This window comes from Pleurodeles waltl, chromosome 1_2 (assembly GCF_031143425.1).
Source record: "Pleurodeles waltl isolate 20211129_DDA chromosome 1_2, aPleWal1.hap1.20221129, whole genome shotgun sequence".
NCBI classification, from domain to species: domain Eukaryota; kingdom Metazoa; phylum Chordata; class Amphibia; order Caudata; family Salamandridae; genus Pleurodeles; species Pleurodeles waltl.
In genome coordinates this window covers 1,282,494,394-1,282,516,601 of record NC_090437.1, presented here as the reverse complement: position 1 = coordinate 1,282,516,601, position 22,208 = coordinate 1,282,494,394, and the positions used below count along the sequence as shown (strand labels likewise).

Genomic DNA, 22,208 nt, shown 5'->3' with positions numbered 1-22,208 from the left:
TCTCTCTCTCTCTCTCTTTTCCTCTTTAACGCTCTTGTGCATGGAAAATCTGAGGTACTGGAACTTCTCTCTAGAGGACTCTAGAGGGTGGTGTCGTCTGATTGGTGGATGCTCAAGTTTGGTCCTTTTCCTAAAAATGACTCTGATAGACTGTTAAATTGAAGAGGCCTAGGGCCCTTTTGTTAATATATTTCAACACTACTTGTGTAATTTGTACCGGGGGCTCCCATCTCGACGACGGGGAATGATTCAAGCAAGTGAATCTATGAAAGATTCCAATACTGGAGGACTACAGTTACAGGTAAGTAACTAATTTTCTTTTCAAACAGTCCTCTTTGTCCATTGGTCTGTTGCCATTTACATATTTGTTTTCCACCTGCCGCAGCACTGCACAGTGGGTAAGCCCACTTCAGCAATTGGCTAACGTCATTGTGACTGTTTAAATTCTGCCTTTTCACAAGGAGCACACCCACACACAAAGTAGTGCCCTTTGCCTCAGATTTCAATAGTAATGTGTGCTTATGATTTGAGACCAAAAGTTTCCTTTTATTTATATATATATATATATGTGTATATATATATATATGTGTATATATATATCTCAACACTTCGTTTGGCGTTTCTCTCTCTGCACCTAAACGCCAATGGTGCTGGAATGAGACGCGCGCCACCACGTCTTTACTTCAAACACAGTTCCTTAAAAATCAATAAGGCTTCCAGCACTCCACGATGGTTTAAACCAGAAGGTTTATTTGAACAACCAGGAAAGCGTTTCGGCGTGAACGGCTTTATCAATATATATATATATATATATATATATATATATATGTGTGTGTGTGTATGTACAAAACTCTGGGTTTTTTGCCGCACCTTTTCCTTCAGTCATATAAGTAATGTGTGTCAGTAACTGTGAAAAAAATAGGGCTCAAGTCTCTCTAATCCTCAATCACCAAAACTCAAGGTGCTATAATTTTAAAGCGAGACTCGGCACAAATGTACATCCAATTATAAAGGAAAATCTCCTTATGTATCTTCACATCATGCAGCACCATATGTAAACATTATCCCATCGACCACGTTCTCTTTTGACATGATTAGTTTTATTGGTTCACTGTGAGATTTTCCTTCTTTTATAATTGGATGTACATTTGTGCGGAGTCTCGCTATATATATATATATATATATATATATATATATATATATATATATATATATTCGTTCGATGGCATGTGTACCTGCAGATACACATGCTATGCATATCTCTTCCGACATCCAGTTTGGGCTCGGAGTGTTAGAAGTTTTTTCTCCGAAGAAGTCTTTTTAGAGTCACGGAATCGAGTGACTGCTCCTCTTGGTTCCATTGCGCATGGGCATTGACTCCACTGTTAGATTGTCTTCTTTCCGCTGTCGGGTTTGGACGTGTTTCCTCTTGCTCCAGTATTTTGATTCGGAAAATCTTCTTATTCGTCGGTATTGTTTGATCTCTTTTTCCATCTAGCATCGAACAGGTAGTACCATCAGAACCTTCTTTTTCGCCCTTTGGGGTGCGTGCACCCAACTCTGGCCTATTCGGGCCTACCGTGTGGAAAGCCTGATGGATCGGACTCCGTTCCGATTCTGCCCTCGGTGCCACGCAAATTATCCCTATACAGACCAGCACTTGGTTTGTAATTTGTTCCTTTCTCCAGACCATCGGGAGGAAAACTGTGAGGCCTGTCGATTATTTTGTTCAAAGAAGACTCTCAGATTGCAGAGCTAGAAGACTCAAAATGGCGTCGAAAAGCAGTGAGCATCTTGACATCGATGAAGAAGAGCAGGCGCAGACAGCAGCCTCCATCCGAGACACAGACTCCAAACAGGAATCTGAGGACGACCGACCCATCACAGCTGGACAGTATGAGAGTGCGTCTGCCCCTACACCCCTGCACAAGACATTTAAATGCCTTGGGTATACCACTGCCAGAAGGCCATGGTTTGGCCCGAAAAAAGACTGTCAGCGACTGTCCTTTGGGGTCGGTGCCAAAAAAGGCCACTACTCCGTCATCTTCGGAGTCAAGTAAATCTATTAAAGGCTCCATTTCGGACTCAAGTTTAAAAAAAAAAAAACATTCTTTAGAGTTGAAAATTCATCAGTCTCCTTCGGAGCCAAGACCTTCCACTACCTTTTCGATACCGAAAAAACAAACTTTGGAGCCGAAAAAATCCACATATACAAAGGAACAAGGACTTTAAAAAAAAATTGAGAGAAACCCATAAAACCTCGGAGGAGGAGCCTGACATTGAGCCCATTGTACAAATCATGAATGATACAATCAAGAATACACATCCATAAAGAGACAGGAAGAATTGTCACGGCACCTCCTTTAAAAACAAAAAGAAAGCTGGCTTTCCAAGAGGAACTGGACTCTGTACAGCCACCAGCAAAGGTGCAAAAACAAAAGAAGCCAATACCTCTTCATACTGCTCCTCCTCATTCTCCACAATTATCTGTCTCACCTCACACCAGCCCACCACCAATGCCTTCTCCAACACATTCATTATATTCACAGGGAGATACGGCAGACCCATGGGATCTTTGTGACCATGATCCCATCCCAGATAATGACCCAGATACTTACCCATCAAAACCATCTCCACCAGAAGGTACCACTGCGTACAACCAGGTCATATCCAAAGCAGCAGCTTATCATGGGGTAACCATGCATTCAGAGGCATTGGAAGAAGATGTCTTATTTAATACACTATCTTCTACACATTCCAAGTACCAGTGTCTCCCAATGTTACCAGGCATGGTAAAACACACAGAACAAATTTTTCGCGAGCCTGTAAAATCTAGGATTATCACACTTAGAATCGATTAAAAAGTATAAGGTTGCACCCTCTGACCCAGATTACATTACTCACCAGGTCCCTCCAGATTCAGTGGTAGTCAGTGCAGCAAGAAAGATGGCAAATAGCCAGTCTTCAGGAGATGCACCCCCTCCTGATAAGGAGAGCAGAAAATTTGACGCAGTAGGAAAAAATGTTGCTACACAGGCAGCAAATCAGTGGAGAACTGCAAATCTCAGGCACTTCTAGCCCGCTATGATAGGTGCCCATTGGGATGAAATGCAGGATATTATACAGTATCTCCCAAAAGAACACCAGAAGAGGGCACAGCAAGTAGTAGAAGAGGGGCAATTGATTATTAATAATCAAATAAGATCTGCCCTTGATGCTGCTCATACAGCTGCAAGGAGCGTAAACACTGCCATCACAATCAGAAGACCTGCATAGCTGCGCTCCTCTGGTTTTAAACCAGAAATTCAACAGGCTGTACTTAACATGCCTTTTGATGAAAAACACCTCTTTGGCCCAGAAGTGGACACCACTATTGAAAAACTGAGAAAGGACTCGGATAATGCAAAAGCAATGGGCGCTTTGTACACCAACCCATATAGAGGTTCATTTCGCAGGCCAGTTTCGAGGAGGTTTTAAACCACAATCCTCAGAGGCTTCCACCTCCCAAACAAAGCAACTACAACAAGCCCAGTGTCAACAAGGTTGATTTAGAGGATCATATAGAGGTCAATACTTTAGAAATAGAGGTAAATTCCAAACCTCTAAACAAACACCACATACCTAAACAGTGACTTCCTTCCCTCCCTTCCACTCCACACATCACCACAGACAACTGGGTATTATCAATTATCCGCAATGGCTATTGCCTAGAATTGATAACCACCCCTCCAAACATTCCGCTAAGATATCACAAGTTGTCCCCCGAACATACAGTTCTGTTACAACAAGAGGTACAATCTCTACTGTTCTGACAAGCAATAGAATTAGTTCCACAGTCCCAACAACGAATAGGAGTATACTCTATACTTCCTAATTCCCAAAAAAAGATGGCACCCTCAGGCCCATATTAGACCTCCGGCCCCTCAATCTATACATCTTGTCAGAGCATTTTAAAATGGTAACTCTGCAAGATGTTATTCCACTACTGCAAAAACAAGATTTCATGACTGCTCTAGACCTCAGGGATGTGTATTTCCACATACCCATCTACCCAGCTCACTGGAAATAGCTCAGGTTTGTCATAGCAGGAAAAAACTACCAGTTCAAAGTGTTGCCATTTGGCATAAGAGCTCCAAAGGTGTTCACAAAGTGTCTAGCAATAGTAGCGGCTTACTTAAGAAGACAACACATCCATGTCTTTCCATATCTAGACGATTGGCTAATAAAAATCAAGCAATCTTACACAATGCCAAAAACATACTCGTTATGTGATAGAAACTCTGCACACACTAGGATTTTCTATAAACTACCAAAAGTCACATCTTCAACCAGCACAAGTACAACCGTATCTAGGTGCTATCCTAGATACTCAACTAGCTCTAGCGTATCCAAATATACAAAGGATACAAGCTTTCCAAAATGTATTACCACTCATACAGCCAAATCAAAAATACACTAAGATTTATCATGAAGATTCTTGGAATGCTGGCATCTTGCATAGCAATAGTCCCACATACAAGATTAAACATGAGGTCCTTACTACAGTGCCTTGCACAACAATGGTCACAAGCACGCGGTCAACTTCAAGATGTAGTGTTGATGAACCGCCAAACACATGTCCCTTTAATGGCGGAGTTGCAGCAATTTAATGAAGGGGCGGTCGTTTCAAGACCCTGTGCCTCAGGCCATAATTACAATAGATGCATCAATGATTGGTTGGGGAGCTTGCCTAAACAATCAAACCATTCACGGTCAATGGGATTTCAAACAATAACAGCTACACATAAACCACTTAGAATTATTAGCTGTGTTCCTTGCCCTAAAGGCATTTCAACCTCTTCTCAAACAGAAGAATGTTCTCATAAAAACAGACATGACAACCATGTACTATCTCAACAGGGAGGGACACATTAATCTCAGCTGTCCCTTCTAGCCCAAACAATTTGGAAATGGGCAATTCACAATCAGATTCATCTACTAGCACAATACAATCCAGGATTGGACATGGCAGACGCCCTCAGCAGAAATCACCAACAGACACACGAATGGGAGATTCACTCCCAAGTACTTCAAAGGTACTTTAAAGGTGAGGATCACCAGACCTAGATCTATTCGCAAAAATAGCAAACGCAAAATGCCAAAACTTCGCATCCACATCCCCTATCCAAGGGCAATGCTCTATGGATCAGTTGGTCAGGGATATTTGCTTACGCTTTTCCCCTCTCCCACTCCTTCCATTTCTAGTCAACAAATTACGTCAAACGTCACTCAACATGAATCTCATAGCACCAACATGGGCACGCCATTAAAATACACCTTACTGCAATATCTGCATACTTACAAACTGTTCAACATACTTCTCTATTCAGAGTTCCTGTTATCAAAGCCTTCATGGAAGGATTAAAACGCATCATTCCACCCAGAAAACCACCTGTTCCATCATGGAATTTAAATATTGTACTTACAAGACTCATGGGACCACCTTTTGAACCCATGCACTCTTGCCAAATTAAACTTTTAACATGGAAGGTCTACTTCCTTGTGGCCACTACTTTTTTAAGAAGAGTTAGTGAAATACAAGCATTCACTCTTGAAGAACCTTTTTTCCAAGTGCACAAACATAAGGTTGTACTAAGAACAAATCCAAAATTTCTTCCAAAAGTAGTATCTCCTTTTCACAGCAAACAAACAGTGGAATTGCCAGTCATATTCCTACAGCCAGATTCTGTGGCAGAAAGAGCTCTTCATACATTAGATCTCAAGAGCTCTTCCGTACTACATAGACAGAACTAAAGATTTTAGGAAAACAAAGCAAAGCTTTGTTGCTTTCCACCAACCACATACAGGCAAGCCTATATCAAAACAAGGTTTAGCAAGATGGCTTGTTAGATGTATACAAACATGTTATATCAAAGCAGAGAGACAACTTTTGATCACTTCTAAAGCACATTCTACACGAAAGAAAGGTGCAACAATGGCTTTTTCGGAAACATACCAATGGTTGAAATATGCAAAGCAGCTACATGGTCAACCCATCATACATTTACAAAACACTATTGTGTTGATGTGTTCTCACAACAAGAAGCCTCTGTAGGACCAACTGTCTTAAGGACTTTATTCCAAACAACTTCAACTCCTACAGGCTAGCCACTGCTTTTTGGAGGACAAACTGTTTTGTAGTCTATGCATAGCATGTGTATCTGCAGCTACACATGCCTTCGAACTGAAAATGTCACTTACCCAGTGTACATCTGTTCATGGCATGTAGTGCTGAAGATTCACATTCAGCCTCCATCCTCCCCGGAATCATGTAGTCATTTAAGTTTCTAACATTTGTACATATGTATACACATTTACATGGACATCTCTTTATATTTCTATACTCTCACTCCTTTCTTCACCCTCTGTGGAAAAACAATCTAACTATGGAGTCGATGCCCATGCGCAGTGGAACCGAGATGAGTCACTCGATCCTGTGACTCTGAAAAGACTTCTTCGAAGAAAAACAACTTCTAACACTCAGAGCCCATCACCCCTACAATTAAGTAAATTAACCCTTTAATGCTAAGGACATAATGGTTACGTCCGGTGGCGCAGCGCTGAGGCACCACGTACGTAACCATTACGTCCATGTACTGGCCCACGGGAAACGCTAGCTCTAACCTCAAGTGCCTCTCTCTCCCTCCCCCAGCCCCTGGGGCAGGGATGGAAGGATAATCACAATAAAAATAAAAAAAATAATCCCTGGCGTTGGTTTCTGCATATTTGCCCCGCCCCCGCCCCTTCTCTCCCCGATGACATTAGCGCACAATCACAATGAAGGGGGGTGACCCCTTTGGCGAGTAACTCCCCTGGGGGGTATTTTTTTGAGGCCCATTGTAATTAGGCTAATCTGCCCCTGGGGCGGAGGGTTGTGGGGAAGCAGAAACCTTGACGCCAGGGATCATTTCTGTTTTTTATTGTTTACGTGTGGGGAGCAACCCCTTAGGTGCAAGGGTCGCTACATTTTTTCCTTCCAAATAAGACAGTGTGTAAATATCATGTAATTCACATGCTAGTATGGGGACCCCGGAATTCAGAGATGTGCAAATAACCACTGCTTCTCAACACCTTATCTTGTGCCCATTTTGGAATTAAAAAGATTTCCTTGATACCTATTTTTCACTCTTTCTATTTCACCAAATGAATTGCTGTATACAATGAAATGTATTGGCTCTGGGTACCTAGGGTTCTTGATGACGTAACGGTATATTGTTCTAAAAAATGTGCCATAGCTAGAAAGTTAAGAAAACGTGGACAGAAATGGCTTTTTTGTCCTCAATTTCAATATTTTTTTATTTTAGCTGTTACTTTCTGTAGGAAAACCTTAAAGGATCTACACAAATGACCCCTTGTTTTTCAAAGTTTTGTCTAAATGTTTAGCTCTCCAGGATCCAGCATTGGTTTCACTCATTTGTCACTAACTAGAAGGAGGCTGAAAGCACAAAAATAGTAAAAATTGGGTATGTCCTAGTAAAGTGTCAAAATTGTGTTGAAAAATTAGGTTTTTTGATTCAAGTCTGCCTTTTCCTGAAAGCTGGGAAGATGGTGATTTTAGCACAGCAAGCCATTTGTTGCTAACGTTTTCAGGGGAAAAAAATCATCAGCTTTCTTCTGAAGTCCTTTGTTATAAAAAAAAAATATTAATAATAATTTTTGCTGTATTTTGACTAATTTCTTGGTCTCCTCCAAGGGAACCCACAAACTCTGGGTACCTTTAGAACCCCTAGGATGTTGGGGGAAAAAAAGAACTCAAACTTGGCATGGGTAGCTTATGTGGACAAAATGTTTTGAGGGCCTAAGCGCGAACTGCCCCAAATAGCCCAAAAAAAGGCTTGCCCCCTGAGGGGGAAAGACCTGGCAGCGAAAGGCTTAAGATTGAGAGTTACGAAAAATAGGATAGAACAAAAACATTGCAAAGCCATAAGGTTGTCAGCCCACGCAAGACTAATTGACTTTGTCAATGCTTGTTTTATATTTATTTTAATCCATGTACAAAATCTGTCTCTCTGTGGTACATAAATTGTCAGATCTCGTGTTATTGGCAACGGTTTAGTATACATTGATGTCCTATTCTGAATCTGTTTGCCACCTATGACACCTTTGATCACTACCACATACCAGTGTGATGAATGTGTACAATTTTCAGATACAGGTAAGGATTCCTCTGAGGTTCATTGCAAGAAATCAGTTGCAACTGGACCATCAATCGAAAGAGCATTAGAGAAGGGAAGTAATTCATTAAATTGGAGCTAACGCCAGCTGGAAATATATTTAGTTGAGTGGAGAAATTGGGAACAGCTCTAACACATGCCCCGACAGTAAAAATTGTGGTTTTGAGTTTGGTGTCAATCTCTCATTTAAGTATCAGATTTCAAGTTACTAACAGCAACCAGCACCTAGTATTTATAAAAAGAATCTTTCCACTTCTACCTTTGAACCAGTCAGTTGAAAGGACATGTTCTCTGGTGTGGTCAAGGTGAGAATATTTCAGCTTAATATATGCAGGAACGCTCTTCAAGAGAAAAAGATTCCAGGAACTTCAAGCACTCCGAACTCATGCAGCCAGAATCTGTCTGAATTATAAAAAAAAAAATGAAGGTATGACTATATTGGTCTCCATGTCATACCAACAATGTATGTAGTCTCCAGAATAGCCAAACAAAATGCAAAGAACTCGAACCCATAAGATACAGCAGCAATTTAGGGTCTCTTCACAATGGTTCTCAAAGCAACAAGATGCAAAACTCTTGAAGATTGTAGAACAGAAAAGGGAATTTAATCCATTCATAAGGAATCTTGAAAATACAACTTACGAGACGGTGGAAGAAGCTTATTTTCTAACACAGTCTTCTAACTGCAGATTCCTCACCATTTGAATACCTTCAGGCGTGAGACTGGGTCCAGAAAACTTTATCAAAATCACATTCATCCATGATAGGTGGCGTTGTGCGATGTCACTGCTCCGCTTGCAACCTCATCTTGTGTGTTTGTGATGTTTGCCTGCGCATGTTTCACCTGCTTGCGCTGGTGTCACTTTTTTTTTTTTACACTTCAACCAGCGTGGATCTGGAGTGTCAAAAGTCATTTGATTAGTTTGAGATTTTAAGGTTTTAAGTAGTGCATGACTTGTAACTAACAAATGTGTGTTACTGGATCCACACGTTTGTTTGACGCTTTTGTTCAGGCCACGTCTCGAAGTCCTGTTTGGCGTGTGCCAAGATAAACAAGGGAAATTCAAGATTGGGAAACAAAACTTGTGGTTGCGGAGCCCAGGAAGTCGAAGACTCGTTCTTTTGTTCGATGCATAACACCACATTAATGGGTGCGCCAGATCATGGCACAGGGATATTCCCTACCCCTTCAGTCATTCCCTGTGGATGTCCTTCTACCACCACAACATCTGTAGGACCATTTGTTTATTCTTGAAGAAGTGCAGGCTCTCTTAACAAAAGGAGTGAAAGCAGTGGTTCTAGTTTCTGAAATACGGAATGGTTAACACTTGTTACTTAAGAATACCAAAAAAGGATGTGGGTCTTTGTTTCATCTTTGATCTATGTCCTTCGAACTTCTTTTGGACCCAAACAATTCATTCAAAATGCTCAATTTGACCCAAGTCCCATCTACCCTAGATCAAGAGGCTTGATGGCAGCCTTAGATCTACAGGATTTTCACATTCCTAACCTGCCATCTCAGACATTAACTGCAGTTTCAGGTAGGATAGGAAACACCCCCTCCAGCCCCACCAGTGCACCTCAGATGTTAACAAAGGGGATCGCAGCAGTTGCAGCCCATCTCCGAAGGTGGAATACCAGTTTTTCCATACCTCGACGACTGGCTGTTCAAGGCAAATTCTCCTTGGCCAACCATCTCCAGCCAATGGAGACCTATTGACATAGTTGGTTTTTACCATCAATGTGCCGAAGTCAAACCTGACTCCTTCGCGAAGGCTCCCTTTTATTGGGGATATATTGGATATGGTGTTGATATAGGTTGTACCTCTCCTCAACCATTCCATCAAATTCTGGCTATGATCCTGATGTTTCAGCCTGCAGCCTAGGTCTCTGTGAGAGAAGCTTTGATTCTTGGTCTCGTGGCCTCCCGCATCCTACTTGTGGACTATGCCAGATGGCACATGCAAGCTCTGCAGTGGAATTTGAAGTCTCAGTGGGCTCATCCCCAAGGAAATCTGTAAAAAAAAAATATATATATTTCAGGTGCGTGAGGAGACTGCGAAAGACCTGCGATAGTGGCTACTGGACTGCAGTTAGACCAGCGCCAGCCACCTCTCCCTACCCCACCCAGGCTGACTGTTGTGATGGGTGCATTGTAACTGTGCTTGGGAGGCCACCTGAGAGATGAAGACCATGGTCTCCAGCGGAGGATCAACTTAAAAAAATCTTTTGGAACGTTCAGCGATCCGTTTAAAGGTTTTCTGGGGGCAGTGGGGTAAGGGCGAAGTCCTGGGGGCCCCTGCACTGCGCATGCACTTGGCATGGGCGGTGCAGGTGCCCCCATTCACAGCCCCATCACGCATTAAACTGCCCGAATTATGGGCAGTGGAATGCCCAACGGGTGCTGCTGCACTGCCACATTGCAGCTGGCTCCATTTGGAGCTGGCTGCAATGTTAAAGCCCAGTAGGGAAACCATAATAGGGCCCGCAGGGTTCATGCTGCACAGGCGTCCTGGCTTCGGCTGGCGGCCTCCGCCGCCCGCCAGTGTCGTCATGAGGGCCTAAATCTTTTCCTGCCATAAGAATGGATTCATGTTGTGATATATTCAAAAGTGGGAAGACGAGTCTTCCATTCTAGCAACAGTTCATAACTTGCTACATAACCTATACGAAAAATTATGTGGAGGACAAGCAGGTTTAGTGATTGTGAATGTGAGCAAGGGCCATAACCTAGCTTGTCTTCCCTTCCATTAACAAGGAAACTCACTTCTATTTTGTTCTGTAGTGCTTGAGTTGTTCTTTTGTCTGATTATGCATGCATTCCATTCTAAATCCCCATTATGGTTTCTCACCTGATAATTACTCTTCATAAAGTTACCTCCTTTTGCTATGTGGCACTGTGTTCAATAGTGTATCTTCTTTAAAATGTTAATGTAATATATCTGGTCTACAACTCTACATCTTATGTTTTGACCCTATAACGTGTCAAACACAGCACTATCCAGTCACGTCTTTGCTAGACAAAACCACAAAATAGGAGAGAACTAATGTAACAAAACCAATAGGGTCAGGGAAACCCAGATCCAATGTGGTTCTGTATTATCTTGATATTTACTCAGAAGTTATCTTGGCCATTAGCGTCTACTGAAGAAAACTGCAGGATCAGGCCTATAGGTCTATGACTCAACTTATATTCCCATTTAAGACTATTCAAACATTTGAACAAGTTTGATCTAGTACTTCAGCTGTTGTGGAGATGTCTGTTATGTCTCACCTTTGAAATCTCTCATCTTTGGCACCCGTGCCCATTTTGGAGTCTCTTGGATCTTCCCAATACACCATGCTATAAAAACATCCTTAATTCCTGCTGGGAATGGGCCCACTATACATGCTTCTCTACATTGGTTTAAACTGGATCAGTGGCAGTCCTTTTTTCCTAAACTCCTGCCTCACCTACTTAAAAATTGCTCCAGGTAAATATGTCAAATTCTGTTGAATGTTACTGGACTTTGGTAAAGACATGATGTTGAAAATGGTTGTTCTCAGCAGTAATAACTTCCAGTGTGTTCATCGTTGCACATACTAAGTAACACCTTCACGTTTTGGCTCCTAAATATGAACTACTTTTGAGGGATCGCACCTAGTTAAATTTCCCAAGCTCCCACAAATAAGGGTATAGACAAGACTATAGAAGACAGGGCAACAGACCAGTATAATCAATTCTTTTCAGTTGGGCTTCACTCTTGTTTCTATGCTTCACGCCTACACATATTCCCCATTGTTCTCCTTGTGTAGCAATATAATTTACTGTTGAACACCCTGTTGCTAGCTATTTAAAGCCTTGTACATTTGTAGAACTGTTGCGATGTGACAGTGTTAAAGTAGAATAAGGAAGTCTTTTAGCACCAAATGAGTTGTAGTCAAGATTGCCCATTCCTTATTGGGTTGAATGTTATATAATTGTTACTAAATATGATTCTACATTAAAACAAATACTGATAGAAATTGAGTTTTATTTTGTGATATTAGAGCACAAGCATTTTTGTTTTCCATGTGACAGGAGACCACTTAAATCCTGAATTTTCTTATAATTCTTTTAATGTTTGAAATGGTCTATATTGAGGTTCATATGTCTTTCACATGACATTACCTTTTTTATTTTCTAGATCCAGGACTTTTATAATATTGGGAATGGGATTTTCGAAGATATAGCGCGCAGGTTGCCAGTATATCCTCAGGACTTCACTGATGGTAGGCAAAGTTTGTCTTTAAAGAATCTTTCAGAACTGTAGTTAAAGTTAAGCTGTGAATGTTTGAAATTGTCACTAATTTAATTTATCTGTATGTGAAACACATCTAAATCGGATGTAATGCTACTTTTAACTGAAGGGAATTGTGGGCAGTGGTTAAAGAGAAGCTTGAGAATGAGATAATTGCTTATTCTCCAGCATTGGATCTTTTATATAGTCACATGCTTGAATAATTTCCCGACAGGCTGGAAAGCCCTGGTACAGTAATATAGCAGTAAACAGTGTAAAAAAGATACAGCATATTGACACAGTGCAAAAAGTACATAGTATCTTTAGTAGCACATCCACTTCATTTGAAAAAACACAAGCATCAGCCAATTTGGTACAAGCTTAAGCTCTTCTACTCCCCCTAGAGGCCACCATAGCTCAAATTTCTACTGCACATCATGAGAGGGAGCCCGTGATAGAGCTCTGTTCTGACCCTTCAGTAAACCTTAAATTGTTACTATTTTGGTCTGCCCTGGGTTTGAACTAGCTCTATATTCAGCACTGAGGTGTTTTGTCTTTAGGGGAGATTACTATTTTCTGGACCAGTGAACCTTTTGTCCTGACAACCACCTTGTCACCAACTTTCACAATGGCTGACACAGAAAGTGAAGTCTAAATCTTGTTCGTATTTTGATAAGCAGATTTACACAGATGATCCACATTGTTAGTATATTTATTGCCTTTATCCACTTCATAAAGCTTCAGAGTGGAATTCTATGGTAAGGCTTTCACCTAAAAATCTTAAACTATTAAGGGCAGAGTAAGGAGGTTGGCATTATTCCTTATGGACAAAGAATTTTCCTCCTTTAAAAGCAGTTGCTCTCTCTTCAGGAGAGGATTCCCTTCCAAGTACTTCCACGAAGGCAGCACACAAAAGGAGACTTGCACAGTTTCCTGAGCAGATTTTTCATTCAGCGCTTGCCGCCACCTCCTGGTAATTTGCAGGATAAGCATACCTCTAGACACGATAGAGGTGATCAATATGTAGTGAAGAAAAATAAATCTTCAAAAGACTCATCTTCAAAGGCATTTATCAACGGCAAGACCATTGATGACGACTCCTAAACCATTGTCAGCTACAAGAACTTTGTTGTTGACAGTCACTGGTGACCTGCCAACTATCATTTGCCATGCTGTCTACAGCAAAATCATTCAACATGGATACCATCGACTACTGTCAACAGTGTATTTAGGAGATGTTTTTTCACCATTGAATGTGCAAGTTTATGCCTCCATGACGGCACACAGCCCAATTCAATTGGATGCAAGATATCCCTTAGATTTTAGAGAAAAAATGAAAGATAATGAGTCCTACAACAAATTTGTTTACCAGCAAAATTGTCTCAATTTTCATTCATATGAGAGAGAAACCACCAAGATTCCTTTCAGAAGAGGCTCAACTGCTGTGGAACTGGGCCATGTCTCAGAGTAGGCATAGCTGTGGAAAATCTGCAAGGCTGCCAGAACAGTCCAGTGGATGCACACAGTTGGCAAATAGCAGATTGTCACGACTGGGAATTAGAACAGAAATAAATGAATTACATATTCAATCTGTGGGGTCACCCTACAATCCATCCGTTTGCCACGCCGGATAAACAGAAATGGTTATGCTTTGCCATCAGGTTCTGGCATCCAAGTACGATGGGCAATGCTCTTTCAATGAATTAATCCAAGGTATTTTCCTACACCTTGCCTCCTTTTCCCCTGATCCCCCATGGTGTTGAAGGAGAATATAGACCAGTGTACTCCGATCCTCATTGCTCCAGCATTGCCTTGCCAGTATTGGTATAGCAAGCTACTGTGGTTATCAATACTTCCATAGCAGAATACTTTACAAACATCATGGAGAGATTCTCTGTCACAATCCCAAATTGTTGAAGTTGACAGCATGTTACCTGACCACCTATAATTTGGCCATTTAGATCTACCACAAGATGTAATGGGCAGACTCAAAATTTGTTTCTTGGAAAACATCACTTCTCCTAGCTCTAACATCCACCTTTAGAGTGAGAGAGATTCAAGTATTCACCATCAGGAAGCCTTTTCTCCAGTTCATGTGGACCAGGTAATTCTCAAAACCAACTCTAACTTAATTTCAAAGGTTCCAACTGCCTCATCTAAATGAAACTGTCATTCTTAGATTTTTGTTTTCCCAAAGCCAACTTAAGCACACAGAAAGATTGTTACATTCTTTGAACTTATGTATATGTCTCAGATTCTTTATAGACAAGACAAAGGATATCTGCACATCAAACCAGGTGTTTGTGTTTGCTCAGCCACGAAAAGGCCAAGCCCTGTCCAAATAGGGGCTAGCTTGTTACTTCTCAGCCTGCATTGATTTCCATCATGGCAAGCATCTTCCTTATGGAAACCTGAGGGCACACTCCGCCAGTGGAATGACTGCAACTGTGGTACTCCGTGCCCTTAAAAGACATCTGTGCAGCTGCCTGGAGTAGAAGGTGTACTTTCACGAAGCACTACTGCCCAGATGTGGATGCAGAAGCTAACACTGCAGTGGGACAAGCAGTTCTGAGAAACTTGTTTCATTAATGGTGAGCCTGCTTTCCACTTTATCGTATTTTATAATCCTCACTGCTTGCTATTCTGATTCAAACATGTGAATATATAAAAAATCCAATATTGGAGAACAAATCAGTTACCTGTAACGCCAGTTCTCCACCATTGATATATTTTATATAATCTCATGCAACCTTCCTCCCAGGCCAGGTTCTCATAGCTTGTGCTTTGAAATCTAAACTATGGTGGCCTCTAGGCACTCTAGGCATAGAATGTTTGGCTGTAGTTTGTGCTCTTTCAAATGAGGTGGATGTGCTATTAAAGATACTTTGTTTACTACAGTATTGGAACTTTCATAGATTCACATGCTTGAATCATTCCCGTCGTCTAGATGGGAGCCCCAGGTATAATTATGTAAGTAGCGTTGGAATAGATTAACACAAGGGCCCTAGGCCTCTTTAATTTAAGTCTATCAGAGTCATTTTAAGAAAAAGGACCAAACTTGAGCATCCACCAATCAGACGACACCACCCTCTAGAACCATCCTGAGAGAAACTCAGTACCTCAGATTTTCTACTGCACGTCGTGCTAGGAACTCTCCTCAGAGCTCTGCTTTCTTCACACCTTTGGATTAGCTTTAAGCTATTTTTTCTCTTTAAACTTGTTTTGACTGATTGTGGGTAAGACCTACAACATGTATGACAAAGAGAAGAAGGGTTTATTCAGAAATTGCAAAACCTGTGGTAAAAAGAGACTACATTCTGAAGACCCTCATCCAGATTGCATATACTGCCTTTATCCAGTCCACTCAGTAAGGTTTGTCTTAACTTTTCCTCTAAGACTCTTAAGGATAGAGAAGGCAGATGATTGATTTGGCTGCAGAAACTTAAGTACAGAGATAATCCAGTCTCGGATTCTGATAGTGATGACTCTTCAATATCCAACAAGTCATCAAAAGGGCGAGATCAGATACAAGATCTCCTTCACAACAGTCAAGAAAAGCCCACAAAAAGACTGCCTCATGGTCTTACAAGGGCCGCAGCCCCTCTTCTTCACCGCATAGATCTTCCCAGAAAGGGGAGAGAGGTCATGCCAGCAGCTGTGAAAGGCATAAGAAGTCATCTTCTGTACTTCCATCTGTGCCTTTCAAAAGGCCCTCATCTTCTGGAGCTAAGACTGAACCGTCGATAACGGATTCATCATCGATGAGAGCGTCAGTGAGTGCTTTTTCACCGCTGAGGATGACTTCCACCTCTTCAGCGTCGACGACGAGTGTCCCACTGTCGACGAGAGCAGCGTTGACATAGTCGAGGCAGTAACAACTGTGTCCGCATTGCCATCGTCGACGGTAGACTCTTCAGTAAGGCTGTCGCCAATTACGATCTCTATGCGTTCGTCTTCAACGACTCCACTGTCGACGAAGGCTATATCTGCGCCATCAACGAAACGGTCGAGGGACAAACATCAGAAAAGGCAAGAAAAACTTATCCCAAAGCATACCTCACCTAGTAAGGTGACCCCTCTCATACCAGTGCACCTGTTGGAGGGGGATGGAGAGTCAGATATCACGGGTCCATTTGGAACAGCCCATAGCCCCTCACAATTAAACATCAAATATCAAGAGGACAATGATGAATATGGTGAAACCTATGACCCTCAGTACTATGGAGGAGATCAACAATATCAGGAAGGGGCATATATACCAACCTCTTTGCTCTCTGATCTCAGAGCAATGCTGGCTGACTACAGTAAGCATTTTCCTCGTCGAGGAGAGCAACCTCCTCTGTTGCCCGTCTTAGGGGTAACCACTCCACGTCACAGGGCAATCTCTTTGCCACTAGCGAATGTGGCCACGCCGGATATGACTATACCACAGGACACTGATAAGTCAGAAGGTGATCAGGAAGAAGGGGAGCTCCTGGACACTCAGTCGGAGTGGGATGAATACATTATTCCTGCTCCTCCTTATCAGCCGAAGGTGGATTCTCCTCCAAATGAAGGGGGATTTCATAATCTTCTGGAGAGAACGGCTAAACGATTCGCTCTGCCAATGCCGTCCAAGCAAACAGATTGCTTCTTATATGATTTTAAAGAGCCGTTCCAGAAATCTGTGCGCTCTATACCATTAGTCATTACTTATGGGAAGAAGGGTTGAAGGTTATGCACAACCCTGCTACTGTCACGGTGGTGCTGCCCCGACTAGACAAAAAATACAAAGCACCGGAGGATGCTCCAGCATGTCTAACTGTTCACCCTCATCCAGACTCAGTGGTGGCTCAGGCAGCACAGAGGAGGTCCAAAAAACCCTCTGCTCCAATTTCTGCATCTCCAGACAAAGAGGGTAGATGGTTGGACAGTATTGGAAAGAGGTTCTCATCAATGGCTAGCCTCGTTATAAGAGCTGCTAACTCCCTGGCGGTGTTAGCCAGATATGACAGACCGCTACGGGCAGACATCGCTCCGCATATTGACCAGTTTCTGGAGGATGTAAAATCAGAGGCGAAGAAGACGCTGCATGAGGGAGAGCGTACGTCAGCAGAACTGATAGACTGTTCTATGGATATAGCCACGACTGCATTTCGCCAGCTCGCAGGTGCGGCTGTCCTTAGAAGGCAAGGCTGGCTAAGAGCTACATCATTCCGGCCTGAGGTCCAAAATAACATTTTTGGCCTACCTTTCGATGACCAAGTGTTTGGAAAAGTTATTGATGAAGCTCTGCAATCTATTAAATCTGACACTGATAAGGCGAAATCATTAGGAACTCTGCAATTTTGGAAGCCTTCCTTTCGAGCCAGAGGACGTGGACTGCCTTCATAAAGGGGAGGCTATCATCAATACAGATTCTTAACCTATCCTTCCTCCTCTCAGCAGTTCCGTCAATACTACCCACAAAGACAACCGCCACAGGCGGCTTACGGCAGAACTGGATCTAGGGGATGCTCAACTCGCCCTGCTAAGGACTTGGCTCACAGAGCCTGATACACCCAAGGCTCCGGCTGCATCCGAATCTCCTCCTCATTTTAGGTGGAAAGATATCCCTGTTTTTCAAACAATGGCAAATCATCACATCAGACAAGTGGATCCTACAATTAGTGAAACAGGGCCACACTTTAGAGTTTGTCCAAATGCCTCCTCCCAATCCTCCTTGCAGAACTCCATCAAAACATCTGGAACAGCTCAAGAGAGATCAACAAGATGCTCCTCAAAGGAGCAATAGAGAAGGTACCTCTACTACAGCGAGGAAGTTTTTTTTTATTCCAGGTTCTTTCTCAATCGCAAAAAGTGGAAGAACTGGAGGCCGATCCTCGACCTCTGACAATTAAACATCTACTTGAAAAAAGTCATTCCGCATAAGCCTGCAGGATGTCCTTCTGTGACTGAACTAGGGAGATTTTGTGTCTACACTACACCTATAGGATGCATATTTCCACATTCCCATTCATCCAACCCCCAGACAGTACCTGATATTCATGGTAGCCGGAAGCCATTTTCAATTTTGTGTCCTCCCTTTTGGCCTAATTCATCTCCCAGGATATTTACCAAGTGCCTAGCACCAATCGCAGCCTTCCTCAGGAGGAGAAAGCATCAGATATTCCCATATCTCAATCTCGACGATTGGCTGATAAAGGCGAGCACCTACCCAGGAGCGCGCAGATCAACAAAGAAAGTGCGTTTCCATTCTCAACAGCTTAAGCCTCACCATCAACTGGGAAAAGTCCAAACCCCTAGCATCACACAAAATCACCTTTTTGGGAGCAAATCTGGATGCTCAATCCACCATGGCGTGTCCCACTGTAGAGAGACAACAAAAGCTACTAACTCTAGCAAAATCAATGCAGAGAAGAAACTACATTTCAGTTTGCCTTTTCAAATCTTTTTTGGGCATGATGTCATCATGCATACCTCTGGTTCCTCTCTGCAGACTCAAGATGCGCCCAATACAGGAGCAGCTCAATCTTCAATGGTGCCAGATTTTGGTAAGCTTTGAAGATCGGATAAGCATAACCCCAGCAATAGTCGAAGCTCTGACATGGTGGCCTCCGAAGCATCATCTGTCTGTTGGCCTTTTGTTTCTACATCGTCCAGCTCCGTGGACTATCACCACAGATGCCTCCCTGGAAGGCTGGGGGGATGTTTTGAAAGACCTTCGAGTAAGTGGAAAGTGGCCACTAGAGTTGAGAGCAATGCACATCAATCTGCTAGAGCTCAGAGCAGTTTATCTCGCTTTACAGGCTTTTCTTCCAAAGATAGCTGGATCAGAGGTTGTAATAAGAACAGACAACACTACCTCAGCAAACAAGGAGGCACGAGATCTCTTACCCTCTCCTGGGAGGCTCAAAAGATATGGAACTGGGCCTCGCAGCAAGGCATCAAGCTCACAGCGGTGCATCTGCTGGGGCTAGAGAACAAGATAGTGGACTCGCTCTGCAGACAAAGATCGAGCTGCCATGAATGGGTGCTGGACCACTCCACGGCGGATCACATCTTTTCCCAGTGGGGGACGCAAAAAATAGACTTTTTCGCCAGCAAGTGGAACACCAAATGCCAATACTTTGCAAGCTGGCATCACCAAAAGGGATCATGGGGGAATGCGTTTTCCGTAGCTTGGTCAGGCATCTTTGCTTACGCCTCTCCTCTGATGCCATTTGTTCCAAAAGTCCTGACAAAGATGGAGAGACGTGTGCACCCTGGTATTAATAGCTCCGTACTGGCTTCGCCAACACTGAACTTTTTGTTCTATCAGTGAAGCCTCACATCCTGCTGAAATCATCTCTGCACTTACTGACAACAAACAAACGGCAGGCATCTCATCAGGATCCTCAGTCGATGCGATTGTCAGCATGGCTCCTGAACACAGGGAATTTGCACATTTGAATATTCCACAGGAGGCCAGAGACATTACGTCCAAGGCTAGAGCAGATGGCACTAATAAGGCTTACTCTTGCAAGTAGAAAAGGTTTTGTTTCTGGTGTCACCAACAGCAAATTGATCCGCTTTCCTCACCATCGGAGCAAATATTGCCTTATTTATTACATTTAGTGCAATCAGGTCTCACGCATTCCTGTATAAAGGTGCATCTGGCAGCAGTAGCATCATACAGGCGTTCAGATTCTTCACCTTCTCTGTATTCCTCTAGATTAATCAAACTGTTTCTGAAAGGGCTTTTCAGTTTTTTTTTCCTCCATTCAGACCTCCTTCTCCCTCGTGGAACCTGAATATCGTTCTAGCGCAACTAATGAGGCACCTGCTTGAACCGATTTATCAAGCTTCTCTGAAATTCCTCTCCTGAAAAGTTGCCTTACTGATGGCCCTCACATCGGCCAGACGAGTCGGTGAGATACAGGCTCTTTCCATACAAGAGCCGTTCTTACAGATCAAATAACAGTCTACTACTATGCACTAACCCGCATTTCATCCCAAAGGTCCCTTCGGATTTTCATCTGAACGAGCCCTTAGTTTTTAAAACCTTTTTTCCACATCCATCAACTCCTGCAGAAAGAGCTTTACACTCTTTAGACATTAAAAGATGTGTTAAATTCTATCTGGACAGGACTAAGGGGGTCATTCTGACTTTGGCGGGCGGCGGACGCCGCCCGCCAAAGTAACCCCGTCGAAAGACCGCGGGGTCATTTCGACTTTCCCGCTGGGCCGGCGGGCGACCGCCAAAAGGGCGCCCGCCGGCCCAGCGGGAAAGACCCTGCAACAATGAAGCCGGCTCCGAATGGAGCCGGTGGAGTTGCAGGGGTGCGACTGGTGCAGTTGCACCCGTCGTGATTTTCACAGTCTGCAAAGCAGACAGTGGAAATCTTTATGGGGCCCTGTTACAGGGCCCCACGACACCCGTTCCCGCCATCCTGTTTCTGGCGGTGTAAACCGCCAGAAACAGGCTGGCGGGAAGGGGGTCGGAATCTGCAGCGCCGCCATGGAGGATTCTCCGGGCCAGGGGAAATCCGGCGGGAAACCGCCGCGGTCAGAATGGCCCTGGAAGCACCGCCAGCCTGTTGGCGGTGCTTCCGTGTCTCTCCACCCTGGCGGTCCATGACCGCCAGGGTTGGAATGAGGGCCTAAGTCCTTTTGCCGGTCCAATCAGCTGTTTGTAGCTTACAGTGCACCCAGACAAGGGTCAGCCGCTCTTTAGGCAGAGTATAGCCAGATGGATCTCCTCCGCTATTCGATTCTGCCATCAGGCAGCGGGCAAACCACTGCATTCATCGGTCCGTGCACACACTACGCGGGCAGTTTCTTCCTCAGCAGCGCTGTTTGCGCGGGCTCCGCTGCAAGACATTAGTAGAGCAGCGACGTGGAAAAACTGCCATACATTTAAAGACATTACTGCTTGGAAGCACTGTCTCAAGGAGAGGTAGCAGTGGGTCAGGCAGTCCTCCGGAATCTCTTCATGTCTGTTACTTTCGGATTCGGATCCAATGCTTATGATGTTTAAAAAAAAAAAAAGGTAAAGATGGGGTTAACAGACAGTATTTCATTTGAAATGTTGCTATATATATATATATATATATCTGTGTTCTGTGACATACATGGCTACAATGTTCTGATGTGCATAAGTACTGCTCGCTACTCTGATTCAAGCATGTAAATCTATGAAAGTTCCACTACTGGAGTAAGAAAATTAGTTACCTGTAAGTGTAGTTCTCCAGTATTGGAGTCTAATAGATTCACATGCGACCCACCCACTTCCCCGGAGAAGCTCACTTTCACCCCCCTCTCTCTCTCTCTCGCGCTCGCTCTCTCTCTCTCTCTCTCTCTCTCTCTGTCTCTCTCTCTCTCTCTCTCTCTTCTTATGTTACACGCACTTGTGCTTGAAAAATCTGAGGTACTGGAGCTTCTCTCAGGAGGGTTCTAGAGGGTGGTGTTGTCTGATTGGTGTATGCTCAAGCTTGGTCCTTTTTCTTAAAATGACTCTGATAGACTGTTAAATTAAAGAGGCCTAGGGCCCTTGTGTTAATCTATTCCAACACTACTTACATATTTATACCGGAGGCTCCCATCTCGACGACGGGGAATGATTCAAGCATGTGAATCTATGAAAGATTCCAATACTGGGGAGCTACAGTTACAGGTAAGTAACTAATTTTCTTCAGGCCTGCTGCCCTTTTGCACTGTATGTGGTATACTCTATATTTTTACTGTTTACTGCTATATTATTCTACCAGATATTCCT

The 22,208-nt window shown here is 43.2% G+C and overlaps 1 protein-coding gene across 2 annotated transcripts in view; it reads left to right on the top strand.

Annotated features, from left to right (window-relative positions):
- SLC4A11 (solute carrier family 4 member 11) overlaps positions 1-22,208 on the top strand; it is a 759,568-nt gene that overhangs the window by 404,592 nt on the left and 332,768 nt on the right. For both annotated transcript variants that reach the window (XM_069204998.1, XM_069204991.1), the window contains exon 9: positions 12,380-12,464. In XM_069204998.1, coding sequence (XP_069061099.1) covers positions 12,380-12,464 — 85 coding nt within the window. The remainder of the gene's footprint in view (positions 1-12,379; positions 12,465-22,208) is intronic.